Here is a 14,067-nt window from a genome sequence, read left to right as displayed (position 1 = left end):
AGCATCACACAGACCGGAATGGGGCGGAACCAACACAGGTCCTTAAGTTGGCCGGGAACCATTTCAGCAACGGAGTCTAGCCAACGTTAGCAAGGCGAAGCGATAACGCTAACATTACGTTTAGTTTAGCATTTGCACTCGTTAATATGGGAAAGTGCCAATTTAACGAGAACTGGCTCAGCAATCCACTGTTTGCGCCATGGTTGGTCCCGGTCAAAGACCATTACGAGGCCCGCTGCAAAAAAGAAAAAGCAGTCGAGTCGCACATGCTGATCGCTAAGCGTACCTCTGCAAAAACCCGCCTGCAAACTACTATTTCGCATTTCTTTTCGGCCCGCCATCTCAGGTAGGACTAACATCTGCACCAACAGAAGTCTGGATAACATTCGGCTCCACGCCAACGCTTGAAGCTGAGGTCTTAACTTGAAAATAATCTATTCACTGATGTAAACAAGGACACGTTTGTGTTTATGTTCGATGAGAGCTTCACCCACTATGTATTTTTTCCTCCCACCCACCCCCTCCTAATGTACAGTATCCTCCCATCATATGTATGTTAGGATCTATGGGTAACCAGGGCTGTACGCTAAGCTTTTTCACTAGGGGCACACTTGCCCCTAAATGAGAAATTTAGGGGCAAATAATATTTTTTAGGGGCACATTTTTAAATAACTATTTTACCATTATAGTAGGGCTGGGCGATATGGCCTCTAAATGATATTGCGATATTTTTTGGCCATATCACGATACACAATATATATCGCAATATTTTGACATTTCCTAAAGCACTTAAAAATGCTTGATTTAACCCTTTGATGCATACAGTCACGCCAATATGATGATTATAATAAGTCCCTGCAACATATGTTTGCATTATTAAACCATGAAGATGCTTTAAAAAATAATTTAATGAAAATGTACTAAGAGTAGTCTACTGACACACTAATAAAAAAAATTATTTACATCTAAGACTATTTATATAAAAACTCTTGGGTGCCCTTTTTTTGCACAGTACTGTGTTTTCTATCCACTTTAGCCAAACACACACACACACATATATATATATATATATACTACTGTGAGAAAATAATAATTACACACAAAGGGATAATGGCTTATAGCAGACTTAATGATTTTAGAATATTTCAGATAATGAAATTAAATGTTTATCATCAACTATCCAGTTAGTATTTATACTGTCTGTAACGTTTGGCTACTTTAAATCATTGAATGTAGAGAGAGAGCGAGAGAGAGAGAGGGGGCGAGAACGCACAAGAGAGCCAGCCCCCCCCCCCCCCCCCCCCCCCCCCCGGGTTTTGTTCTAGGTTCGCGTTTTGATCGTCTAAGCTGCCGTAGGTGATGACGTCACACTCGAATGTAAACAGGAAGAGTCTAACACGGAGATGGAAAGTCACAGTGGTCGATGATATACAGAAACTAATAACTAATAAATATGAAGTTATGTTTAAACTTCTGTTGTCAAGCGTTGTCACTTGTCAATATAACCCACCCCCTTTCCTCACTTTTCCACCGTCCCTGCTTCACTCGGGACCACCAGCTAACGTTAGCCCATTGCTCGTGTCAATTAAATTGCATGTTATTAAATGTCCGCGCTGGTCTGTCTAATGAAATTACAACCGCAACATTATGTCGCCTGTACAGCCCTGGTTGTAGGCTAATGTTAGTGTAGTGAAATGCGAATGAAGGGGTGAAATCACTATTCGCAAGCTTGCGAGTAGATATAATTTTTCATTCGCACCGGCCAAATTAGGGGGCAATTTGCGACGATCTCGTCGCAGCGTACAGGCCTGGTAACAGTACTGTATATTTGCATATCGTATATGTCACAAATGTAACAGTACAGTACTATATACCTGTATGTCATGTATGTCCCTATGCCATAAATGTCATGTATGTTGAGTATGTCATAAATGTCACTATGAATTGAAAATGGGGGACCCTGATGTAAACAAGACAAACGTCTTTCTCTGGTCTGCATCCCCTTAACAATTGTGTGTATTGAGCCGTACTGTATTGTACCCATTCTGCAATCTGTTAACTCTTTCAGTGCCACGCCTGGTTTTCCGTTTTACCGCTTGAATGCCACCATCGGCGCCAATGTTAACGTTAATATCGCCTAATCTATGTTTTAAATTATGGCTTCTAAATTATGTGTCTAATCTGCCCATCGCATTATCAAAGACTATTTTCCAGTCAGTGCTGTGAAGGCAGATTGTTTTTTTATCGCGTCGTTTCCGTTTCAGAGCAGTTAGAAAAGCCCCCGTTTTGATATAAAAAACAGCTCATTCTGGAGCATTCTATGAAAATCGTCTTTTAGTGGAATATTCCACAACGTTGATATTCGTCTGCCTTTTTATGAATCGTTTTCAAATAAACGCTAGATGATCAATATTATACGTGCACGCAAGCACATTACGGCCGCGCACTGATAATCGCTCCGTTGATTTCCTCACGGAGTTTTACAGTGAAACCGAAAGAAGACATTTCACAAAACAGCTTATAACTTCATCAAACTTACTCCGATTATCCTACCACTGATAACATAGAGTCCTTACCTGACATCAGATGGTATCCAACTGGTATATTCCAATTCCTGATCACCATTCGAAAAAATCGATACGTGTATGGATCCAACGCGACACTGTAGATCTCCATGATCCGCGGGGATCTGAGGCTCCAGAATGAACTGTGGTAACCCCGGCTGGATCAGTGAACTGGAAAATGTGGAGTACCGGATTTTTTTCCCCATTTCATTTTCATTGAGTCCATTCCAAAACCACTTATGTCATCTGGGAGACGACAGGGGGCGCTTTTTTCCACAGTGATCACCGGCGCAGCTCGGCTATACTCGGGTAGGCTCGGGTGATGCAATAATTTTTCAGATCGCAAAAAAAAAAAAAAAAAAATTCCGAGAAATCTTGTGAGTGGCACGCAACCGCCTATAAAAAACCCTGAGAAATCTCGTGAGTGGCACTGAAAGAGTTAAACAAAGTTTTCATTCATTCATTCAACCAAACCACAAAAACAAAACAACTGGATGAATGAATGAAAAACTTTATTAGCAGATTGCAGAATGGGTACAATACAGTACGGCTCAATACACACAATTGTTAAGGGTATGCAGACCAGAGAAAGACGTTTGTCTTGTTTACATCAGGGTCCCCCATTTTCAATTCATAGTGACATTTATGACATACACAACATACATGACATCATGACATTTATGGCATAGGGACATACATTACATACAGGTATATAGTACTGTACTGTTACATTTGTGACATATACGATATGCAAATATACAGTACTGTTACCCAGAGATCCTAACAGAAAATATATACATATGATGGGGAGGAGACTGTACATTAGGAGAGGGGGGGGGGGTTGCCTGTACGTTAATGCCAAGCAAGCAGTGCAAAAATGCTTCCGCATTCGTCACCGCACGCTAGTGCGGTAAAGCGCCCTTCTTTTCAGACAAATGCTACCGTGCGTGCACCGGCGGCGGCGTGCTCGCTCAGGTGCGTGCGTGCGCCGGCGTGCTCGCGCGAGGTGCCCGCGCATGCGCATGAGATCCCGCCTTGGTTGGAGCTCAATATATATAAGTCACCGCCTCTTATTCACTATCTGGCACTAGCTCAATTGGCAAGGACACATGGCTGTGGATCCTATGGCTTGTTTGCTGGCGAGTTCGAATCCCATCGAAAATATTTTTTAACGTGATTTTTTTTTAACGTGTATTCTTTCGCCGGTTAAGGTTAGGCATTGTTTCGGAGTTGGTTAAGGTTAGAACGGTTAAGTTTAGGCGCTGTTAAGGAGCTGGTTAAGGTTAGAGTTTGTCAAAGAGAATGGCAATATAATTTCTATGGTTAAGGTTAGGCATTGTTTCGGAGTTGGTTAAGGTTAGAACGGTTAAGTTTAGGCGTTGTTAAGGAGCTGGTTAAGGTTAGAGTTTGTCAAAGAGAATGGCAATAGACAGCCTATTTCCGCGCGACCTGGGCGCTGGGCGGCGGAAAATGAAAGGCGCATTACTGCATGCCACTACGGTAAGTTTTTGCACTGCTTGCTTGGCATAAAGCTACACGCGGGGGGGTTGGACATTTACGGTGCCCAGTTTCTAATTGCAGCCTCCCGTAGGTGCTCTTTAAGAGCGGTTTTGAATGTGGGCAGGGGTAAAGTGGGTTTTAGGAGTGAGGTTAAGCAGTAGTCTGACCAGTTTGTTTTGTGATGTTTGTAATCTTGTTTTTAGGGCCTTTGAGGTGCTTTGGTACCATGAGGTGCAAGCATAGTCGTAGTACCCTTGAATGAGTGCTCCTGTTAGTCTTCAGGGTATTCTTGTTTACCAGAGAGGAGATCCGGCACAAGAAAATTTGTTGGTTGACTTTTTTGATACCCTGGGGAGGGTGGTAATAGTTATGTGTTCTGACAGGTATCAGTCCTATGGTAATAGTCATGTGTTCTGACAGGTATCAGTCCTATGGTAATAGTTATGTGTTCTGACAGGTATCAGTCCTATGGTAATAGTTATGTGTTCTGACAGGTATCAGTCCTATGGTGATAGTCATGTGTTCTGACAGGTATCAGTCCTATGGTGATAGTCATGTGTTCTTACAGGTAGGAAGGTCTGGATTCTTACATATCTCGATGTGATTTATCTAGAAATATCTACAGCAAGAATTTTGGGTCTCAATGAATCCAAAATGACAATGTGGTTAGAAGTGGTGGAGAGAATAAAAGCCAACATATAATGGTAGTGTCTGGTCAGGAGCGAATGATAATGGATGGATTATCCAATGGGGGGTCCGGGGGGGGGGGGGGGTGCGAGCAAGAGCATACCGGTATGTGTGTAGGGTATTGGATAGCAGGTATTAGGGGTATATCTTGTATAAGACATTTAACTAAATGGTTGATTTCATTGGATGTGCAGTGCACTGTTAATTAATGCTTGTATATCTAATCTTGTGTTGTCATGTTTGTTTATGTGTTTGTTTAAAAAATACAACATTATGCATACTTTTGACAATAAATTAAATTAGAATTTGTTCTTACTTGCTTGCCTGGGTAAATAAAGGAGGTTAAATAAATGTAAAAAAAATATATATACATATATTTTTTGAAAACTGATACAGATCATTTCCGATATCACATTTTAATGCCAATATCGGCCGATAATATCGGTAGGCCGATAATATCGGACATCCCTAATGTGAATCTCTGTTCAAGCAGGAGGAGGAGCCCCTACCACAAAAAAAGGAAGACGTGTATCCACACCAATGCAATTCCAGTTCAGACACGGATGATAAACTTTCACCTGGTGATAGTCGATTGGCATTGCAATTCCAACTTATACGACCCAGGGACGGCTAGAATGACCCGGATGATTTAGAACAGGGATCAGAGGAAACATATCAAAGGATCTAAAAACATAATATTACGTGTTTGGCACTCAACCGCTGGCGAGCAAACACGTAATATTACGTGGTTGGCGCAGAAAGTGTTAATGCACCATAACACGCTCTATGAAAGTGTTTTTTAATATTTACAATGAGGCATGGTGCACGCCTAAGTGACATGCTCTATGAACGTGTTTTTTGGTACTTTGGTAATAGAGATCATCTCAGTTTGTTGTTATTGAATCGGCGAACAAGCCTAACAAGGCTCAGAGATGGCACGTGTGTAAATCCTCTCCTCCGCTCTCCTTCTATCCCATCTCCTCCCCTTCCCCCTCTCCTCCCCAGGCCTCCTCCCAGAGGAGTCAGTTGGAGAGACAGTTAGAGGACCAGAGACAGAAGCTGCTGAGGTCAGAGCAGAGCCTTCAGGCCTGCCAGACTAAAGAACAGGACCTCAGGAAGAAGATGGAGGTGAGCTTTAAACTATTGGTAGCAAGTATTGGCGCTAATGCTACCTAACAGCAAAAAACACTTTGCATAGACCTCCTACGTGTGTCGTGATTTTTCTAAATAAGGGAGGGTGGGTCCCTCGGCATAGGAAAATGAATGGGATATTAAACTAGCTTTGTCTGTGGCTCTTTATCTTGAATGAGGTCTTCTAATATCGATTTAGAATTTTGAAGCGTCCGTGTAATAAAAGGAAAAATGGCTAGCCAAAAATTTGCTTAGCATTACTGCACAGAGTCCCCCCCCCCCCCCCCCCCCCCCCAATGTCGCAAGCTTCAGTTCATTCTTAAATGGGGGGCATAATGAAATTGCATCATCCACTCCTTTAGTGTTGGCACAGTGTGGCTCTTGAAATTAGGCTAGTTGGCAATACATATAATCGTCCTGTAAAACGTCACTTCACCTCTCACTCCAAATGCAGTAGGTTTATAAAGGACAACATCACTGGTACATGGGAAAGGAAAACACATAAAGACAATGTGGAACTTGGGATTTGTGTTTTTTTATTAAATATTTTGTACAAGATGGCGCCTCACACGTAAATCTTATTTTATACCTAAAGTTTAACCTAAAATGTGTTTCTGACATTTTTAACGATATGATTGTTATGCTATTGCTGGTTCTTGAGTCATATTTGATCTGCAACATCTAGTGTGAAAGTTAGATCAGAATTTAGTTTGACGGCACAGACTTGCGCACCACTGCTAGATATGCGATAAATAATTATCGTATTTGTACGATAAAAGCAGCACTGTTACAGGCACAGAAACAGAGGTATAGAGTAGAGACTGTTAGAATGCATAATCTGAGTGTGTTTCTTTCTCAGCAAAAAACTCAAGACATGTTTAGGAAACCTCAAAGACCTAAAATATGTCCCCTTTAATGTATTCACCCTCCCTCAACCTTTCCATCTAGGAGGTGCAAAGGGAGAAGAACAGTGCGAGTGTGCAGCTGGACCAGAGCAGTAGGAGGCTGTCCCAGCTCGAAGAAGAGAAGAGGAGCTCAGAGCAGAGCCTCAAGCGCAGCCAGGGTCTGCTGGACGACCTCAGAGGTTTGCAGCTTCCACAGTCTTACAGAGCATTCATTCAGTGTATCGTTTTATTAAGTCTTTAACTCACCACTGTACACTACCAATTAGTTGGCTCGACATCCTTGTCTACACAGAGACTGCAACATTCACATGTTTTTATTTATAAAGCATTACTAGGTAAACTACCCCTCTCTACCTTTGTTCCCTGCTGTACCTGAACTCGAGCAGCTATTCGCTACACTCCCAGAACGGTTTGCTCTATGATGTTCCAACTTCCCATGGCTCGTACAGAACTGGGAAAAACAGCTTTCTGCTATTATGCACCACGGGCATGGAATAATCTGCAGGAAGCGCTGAAGTTAGTGTATCTCATACCTCTGGGTGATTTTAAAAAGTCCTATACAAGATACTGTAACTGAGGAGTGTAAATGTTTTTGAGATGCCATGTTTTCCGCCAGACTGAACTACAGTACATGCAATGCACATTACTCAGCCAAGTAAAGTATTAAAAAAAGGCATTATTTTGGTATAGGTATCGATATCCCAGGTATCGTTATTGGTATTGAACAAAACTATACCCATCCCTAGTCTTCGTGCACCTGAAAGTAGGGGTGGGAATCGCCAGAGACCTCACGATACGATACTATCGTGATACTTGTGTCACGATACGATAGTATCGCAATACTAAATATATCGCGATACGCTGAGTTTTTTTTTCTTTTTTTTCAAATTTAATTTATTACCTTTTTCAACTGCAAAGTAAAACTTGTCAACATGTTTTATCTAGTGCTGTCAGGCGATTAAAAAAATGTATCTAATTAATTACAGGATTTGTAATTAATTAATCACATTTGAATCGCATAACCATTTTAGGCCTGATATTCTATAATCATATTTCAAATTGCATGTGTCCGGATGGCAGAATTCAGTACTGTATCTACAAAACCTTCTGTTTAATCATCTTCCCTTTATTCATTTGCTTAGATTTTTCAGGTCTGGTCAATTTTATCGTGGTGTTATTCACAGTCAAAGATAAAAAAAATTAAATTGAATTGATATTCTCATTTGGTTCATTACAATTTACTCAAGCCTAGGGAATACATTCCCTGAGATCCATAGATGTCCCTAAAATCAGATACAAAGAACATGCAAATGGACCATTTTACATTCTTATGGAATGAATGAGAATGAGATAATTTTTTGTTTTTATTATTTAAAACATTTTAAATACATTTTTAGTTAATTTTTATAACGCGATAATTTGCTGTGTAATTAATTAATCTAATTAACACGATAAACTGACAGCCCTAGTTTTATCTAATAAAATAAAGTTCAGTCTGTTCATGTCACTTCAATCATTTTTATTGCAGAACATGGTATTTTCTCAAGCAGACAGATGTAATAATAATAATAATAATAATTAATTTAATTTATATAGCGCTTCTCAATGACCCGAAGTCGCTGAAAACACTGTAATCTGTGTTGCATGTACCTGACAAACTGAACTGTTTGTATTAGTCATATTCCAACTTAACTGAATGCACTTTATTTTATGAATAATTAAATATCAATACTTGGCGTCATTTCCCCCCCCCCACCCCTACCTGAAAGGTCTAATATTAGGCTGCAGCGCTTTTTCCTATACACATAAACAATTGAAAAAAGATATAGGCACTTGGAAAAAGGTGCTCTATGGACACAAGGCCTAAAATGTGTATGATCAAATGTAACACTTGAAGCGCCACAAAACAAAAGATTATAGCCTGGTTGTTCACACCAGCAGCAATTCCCCCATGTGCCAGTCTGCTCCGCTGCTCTTAATAACCACAGGTAGTGCTGATATTTAGAGAACTTGGTAACTCTTGGACATTTTAAATCCATGATTTTAAACCATTCGGTCTCTTGTTTGTACCTCTCGCAGACACTGACCAGAGAGAGAAAGTGTCTTTCTCTGTTGTATCTCTATCACCTTACACTGTTCTTTTGTTCTCCCTTTTCCCTGTCTCTCCACTCGCGGTCCCACAACCCCACGCCTCTTTGTGTGTCTTTCTCTGCATTCCCTCCTCTCCTCACCGCAAATGGACTGCATTTATATATATATATATAATTGACAAAGTACTAGGGCTGACCATCGAAGCTTTTTTTGGCAATCGAAGCTTCGGGGCCGAGCTTTGATTTTAATTCGAAGCTTCGAGAAAAAAATATATATATTAATTATAATATATATATATATTTTTTTTATCTTATGTTGTGGGACTTGTACAGCACTTTGGTAAACGTTGTTGTTTTTAAATGTGCTCTATAAATAAAGTGGATTGGATTAATTAATTAAGTAGCCCCTTTCGTGACTGTGACGCAGCCAACAAGGTTTCACTCGGCTGCGCTGCCTGGGTGCAGTGGGGCTGCTCTCACAGCCAACGACATGACATTACATAATTATGTTGCAACCTTCGTCTATCAATCAAACAATTATATTATATTTAATTTATAATTATATCAGACAATGCACCTACAAAAGCAGATGATTACAATTAAATTAGCCAACTTGGTAACACATTAGTCATAGCAGCATAGGCATAGCCTTATTAATGTTTTGTGTGGCGTCACCGTTTTTTTCTACACTTTTTTTTATGTTCGAAGCTCATGCCATCGAATGAAGCTTTGAAGCTTCGAAGTATTTAAGACAGCCCTACAAAGTACATCCTACCATTCATCTGTACATTCACTGATATACAATTAACATATTTATTATTAACACATTCCCGGCCATAGACTAGGGTAATTCCTGCAAAGCTAGTTATAGGGCGCTAAGCTAATAATGTTAAATCGATTGGCGTTTCGGCCCTACACAAGCTACAGTTAAAAATCAAAATGCATATGATCGGTATCATGGTCCACCATGAATGCATGAAAGGCGGGCGGCGGGGGAAGTCATTTCTGATTATTGATTACCAATAACTGCATTCGTTATTACAACAGCATGCACTGATCGGGGGGGGGGGGGGGGGGGTTGGCTATGATAACAAGGCCCGGTCAGGCTGAAATTGACGTCAAATCACTCTTACCTGTGGCCGGTTGGATTCCAAAAAGAATTTCCCAGTTATTGATCACCATCTGGTAGATCGATATGTCCATTGGCTGATGCTATATTCTAGGGATGTCCGATATATTTTTTTTGCTCCCGATCATGTGATTTTGAGTATCTACCGATACCGATCTTTCCCGATCCGATTTTTTTTATTTTTTTTTTAAATATATATATATTTTTTTCATCCCAATTTCTCACATTACATTCACCCTGAATGTTGACGTTATCCAGGTGAAAAGTTAACTTCATTCAAGCGAGGCATTGCAATCCTTGACATAAATCATTTGATGTATAATTAAATCAAAGGAAATGCGTTTGTTTTGGCAAAATTCTTCTGCTCTGTGTGACAATAAATAAATGAATGAATGATGATATGCAATTTAAAACCAAAACTAAGGCCTCAGTATGAGTTTAAGATGTGAACATGGTCATGTTTGTTAAATTAAAAAAAAAAGTAAAAAAAATAAAGAATATCCCGATATTTAATATAATTTTTTTGCCGATCCCGATCTTCGGAAAATCACATGATCGCCCCCGATACCGATCACGTGATCGGATCGGGACATCCCTACTATATTCCTTTACTGCATACTGAATTCGACGTCGCAATTAGTATTCTAGGCGATCGGTTGAAGCCATAGCTTCAGGCTAACAGAAAAATTTACCCGAAATGAAAGAAAAGTGACACCAGGCCTGAAACAAGGATTACTCCATTCTCGAGACACTACCAGGATCTGGCCGGTAATGCACTTATCCGAATCCCAAAGGCATTTTCCAGTCAACATATAGCTCTGTAGGCTATTAAAATGGAATAAAAGCAAAAACCAGTCAATAACGTATATACGTGGTTGGCCCTTTAACACATTGGTTGCCAACAACGCTATTTCTCGCCATGCGTTGGTTGCCAATAATGAGATTTCTCGTTATTTAATCGTTATTTCTTTTATTAGCGATATCCATTTATTTTTCATCCGTCCAGCCTGACGTTATCATTGGGAATGGCTCTGAGCTCGAAAAGGGCAAATACTGCCCCCGATTGGATTGAGTGGCCATGTGCATCAGAGAAAAACTCCGGTCCAGGGTTTCCCCATCTCTGGCAAGCAGTGTCTGTTACCACATTCACTGGGGATCGAGCTCAGAGCAGCTTTCGATTATGCATTTCGGACTACGTTGGATCAATAAACGCGATCAATATTGGATTCATCTTTTTGCAGAACATCTGATCTGAGGTAAGGACTCTATGTTACCAGTTTTGGGTTAATCAGAGTTTTTTTTAACAGCGTTCACAACGTGTGTGTGTGGCGTTAGGCGCTGAGCACGGCACGAATAAATGATTTTTCAGCCCGCTTTTGTATCGTGCATAAGAACACAAATACTCTTGATAATCTAGCGTTTATTTGAAAACTATTCATAAATCAGCCGGAAAATGACAACGTGTTTTGTGTATTCCAGTAAATGGCTATTATCGCAGAATCTTTTTTTCTTTCTAGAAATCGCAAACTATACTCTTATTCAAAACGGTATAAAACAGAAATGTACTGATGAAAAAACAATCCATATGTACAGATACCGAGATGTCACTCCATGTTAACTGTTACTGCACAATGTTGTTTTCTTCTTTTGATTCTATTATATGTACCACTGTATTGCACATCGTTGCGGGCAAGACCACCCACATTTCATTGTATACCTGTATGCCGTGACAATTAAAACTCTTGACTTGACTTGACTTGACTTACATGTTGACTGCAAGCAAGTCATTGATAAGCGACGGGTGTATTAGACCCATAGCCATAATTTAAGATATAGTTTAATCGCTCGCCAATGTGCTTGTCCTCCCATTGATTAACGTGCTGGCATCCAAGTGATAAATCGTCATATCCGGCTAGCACACAATGTGTTAAGCATGGAGCCCAATAACATATATACGTGGTTGGCCATGAAAGTGTTAAAACCATAATAACGTGTTTGTTTATCGCGGTGAAAATAGACCAGATGCTGAAACCATCACTGCAGATCGGGAGCTGGCTGTGGTGCGGTGTGAATGGTCAAATCTGTTAACAAGGGTGCCGAAAGGAAACTGGCAGTTGGCTTGTGAGCACCAACAAGTTGGCACAGAATTAGTATCCCTACTGTACATTCCTGGTTTCTTTCTCGACTAACGCTCTGTCTGCCTTTTTCAGCCAAAACAGAGTCTCAGACCGAGGAGCTGAAGAGACTTTCTTCCAAACTGGAGAGCCAGATGCAGTCCTCGGTCCTGGAGACGGACAACCTGAAGAAGACGCTGTCCAATGCTGAGGCCAAGAATGATAGGTGTGTATGTGTGCCTTAGATAAAGGTGTTAAGCTGCAATGTCCCTCATATGGGATGTTTTTCGGACTTTTTGCAACCAGCACTTTGGCGACCCCTAGTGGCTCGGTGTGCATATTTTATAATACTATATATAGAATTAGGCTTATTTGTTGCCTGTCGATGGCGACAAAATCCGTTCAGCGGTTCTCGAGTTACATGCCGATATGTGAGGCGTGCACCGAAGTACACGGTAGTGCGCAAATACCACTTCCGGGGCACTAGCTCCGTCAATCATTTGGCGATCTCGAAAATGATTGGACATGGTTGTAGCCAATGAGTGTGGCTTTCCAATGATACCCCATGTGGGTATCTAGGTGAAAAGTCACAAGCCAAAACAGGAAGAGAAAGAACGCAGAATTAATTGAAGTCTATGAGGAAAAGTAAACCAGGAACGCTACACAGTTTACAGCCATACTTATGTTTGGGGAAATACTACTTCTGGACTAACTACTACAGAAAAAAGCGAGTAACACGTTTTTCTACAACTCACGTTCAGACCTATATTACTCTATTTCATTAGCACTAAAAGTGAATTTTCTTTATTGTATCAGACACTTCAGAATGTCATCTTTCAAAAGAGACCAGGCTCATGCATGTGCTATAAGTATAAAGTATAGTATTTAGGTTTGCAAAAAAAGTATGCAGTCCTCAAAAACTATTTTTGTTAACTCATTGACCGCCATGCTGTTTTCCCATCTCTACTCAATGGCGCCAGCGTTATTGACCATTTTCGTGATGTTTGCGGACCCATCGTGTGTTCTGTATTATAGCTATGGAGACAATAGTATGGCTCATTTGACAGGCATTGTTTATAGTCCAACACTGACTAACCAGTTAACTCATTCCGGGCCAACCATGAGTATAGTCGGGTTAACTCGCATGATCACGTGATTTTCCAAAAGATCGGGATCGGCAAAATATATATATATTTTTTTCAACAAACATGACCATGTTCACGTCTTAAACTCATACTGAGGCCTTAGTTTTGGTTTTAAATTGCATATCATCATTAATTTATTTATTGTCACACAGAGCAGAAGAATTTTGCCAAAACAAACCAATAGTATCCAGCTGCAGAACGGCTGACCAGCCACACTCTCGGACCCAAATTAATTATTATAATTTTTTTTAATCCCAATTTCTCACATTACATTCACCCTGCATGTTGACGTTATCCAGGTGAAAAGTTAACTTCATTCAAGCGAGGCATTGCAATCCTTGACATAAATCATTTGATGTATAATTAAATCAAAGGAAATGCGTTTGGGTCTGAGAGTGTGGCTGGTCTTTTTTGTGCGTGCACACATTCTAAATTCTGTGCTTACGTGTGGGCCCTCATTCATCAACGTGTCTTACGCACAGATTTGTGCTTAACCTGTGCTTACGATCATTTCTAAGCAAAGAGTGGGATTCATCAATTTCAACTTGAACTTGACTTCGTGCTTACGTGTCTGTACGCACAGGTCGGAGCACACTTAGCTGACGCCCAGTGGTAGAATATCGTTACTACGCATAATCGCTCCTCAGTTCTGCATTAGTTTCAAGGCGGAAATAAAGACACTGGCGCGTGTTCTGTATGACCCCCGTAATTCATTATAGTTCATTGTAAAATAGCAACAGTAGTGTAATTATGGTCAAAACCCTATAAATAGCATTTGGAATAATAGATCTTTCTCTCAGAA

The 14,067-nt window shown here is 40.4% G+C and overlaps 1 protein-coding gene across 1 annotated transcript in view; it reads left to right on the top strand.

The window, feature by feature from the left end:
• Positions 1 to 14,067, top strand: part of cenpf (centromere protein F) — a 162,133-nt gene that overhangs the window by 33,860 nt on the left and 114,206 nt on the right. Inside the window, exons 11-13 of the mRNA XM_084337734.1 lie at positions 5,757 to 5,879; positions 6,831 to 6,966; positions 12,217 to 12,346. Coding sequence (XP_084193860.1) covers positions 5,757 to 5,879; positions 6,831 to 6,966; positions 12,217 to 12,346 — 389 coding nt within the window. The remainder of the gene's footprint in view (positions 1 to 5,756; positions 5,880 to 6,830; positions 6,967 to 12,216; positions 12,347 to 14,067) is intronic.

This window comes from Notolepis coatsorum (assembly GCF_963971535.1).
Source record: "Notolepis coatsorum genome assembly, chromosome: 20".
NCBI classification, from domain to species: domain Eukaryota; kingdom Metazoa; phylum Chordata; class Actinopteri; order Aulopiformes; family Paralepididae; genus Notolepis; species Notolepis coatsorum.
Note: the sequence above shows the minus strand (reverse complement) of the source record. Positions and strands in the feature narration are given on the sequence as shown.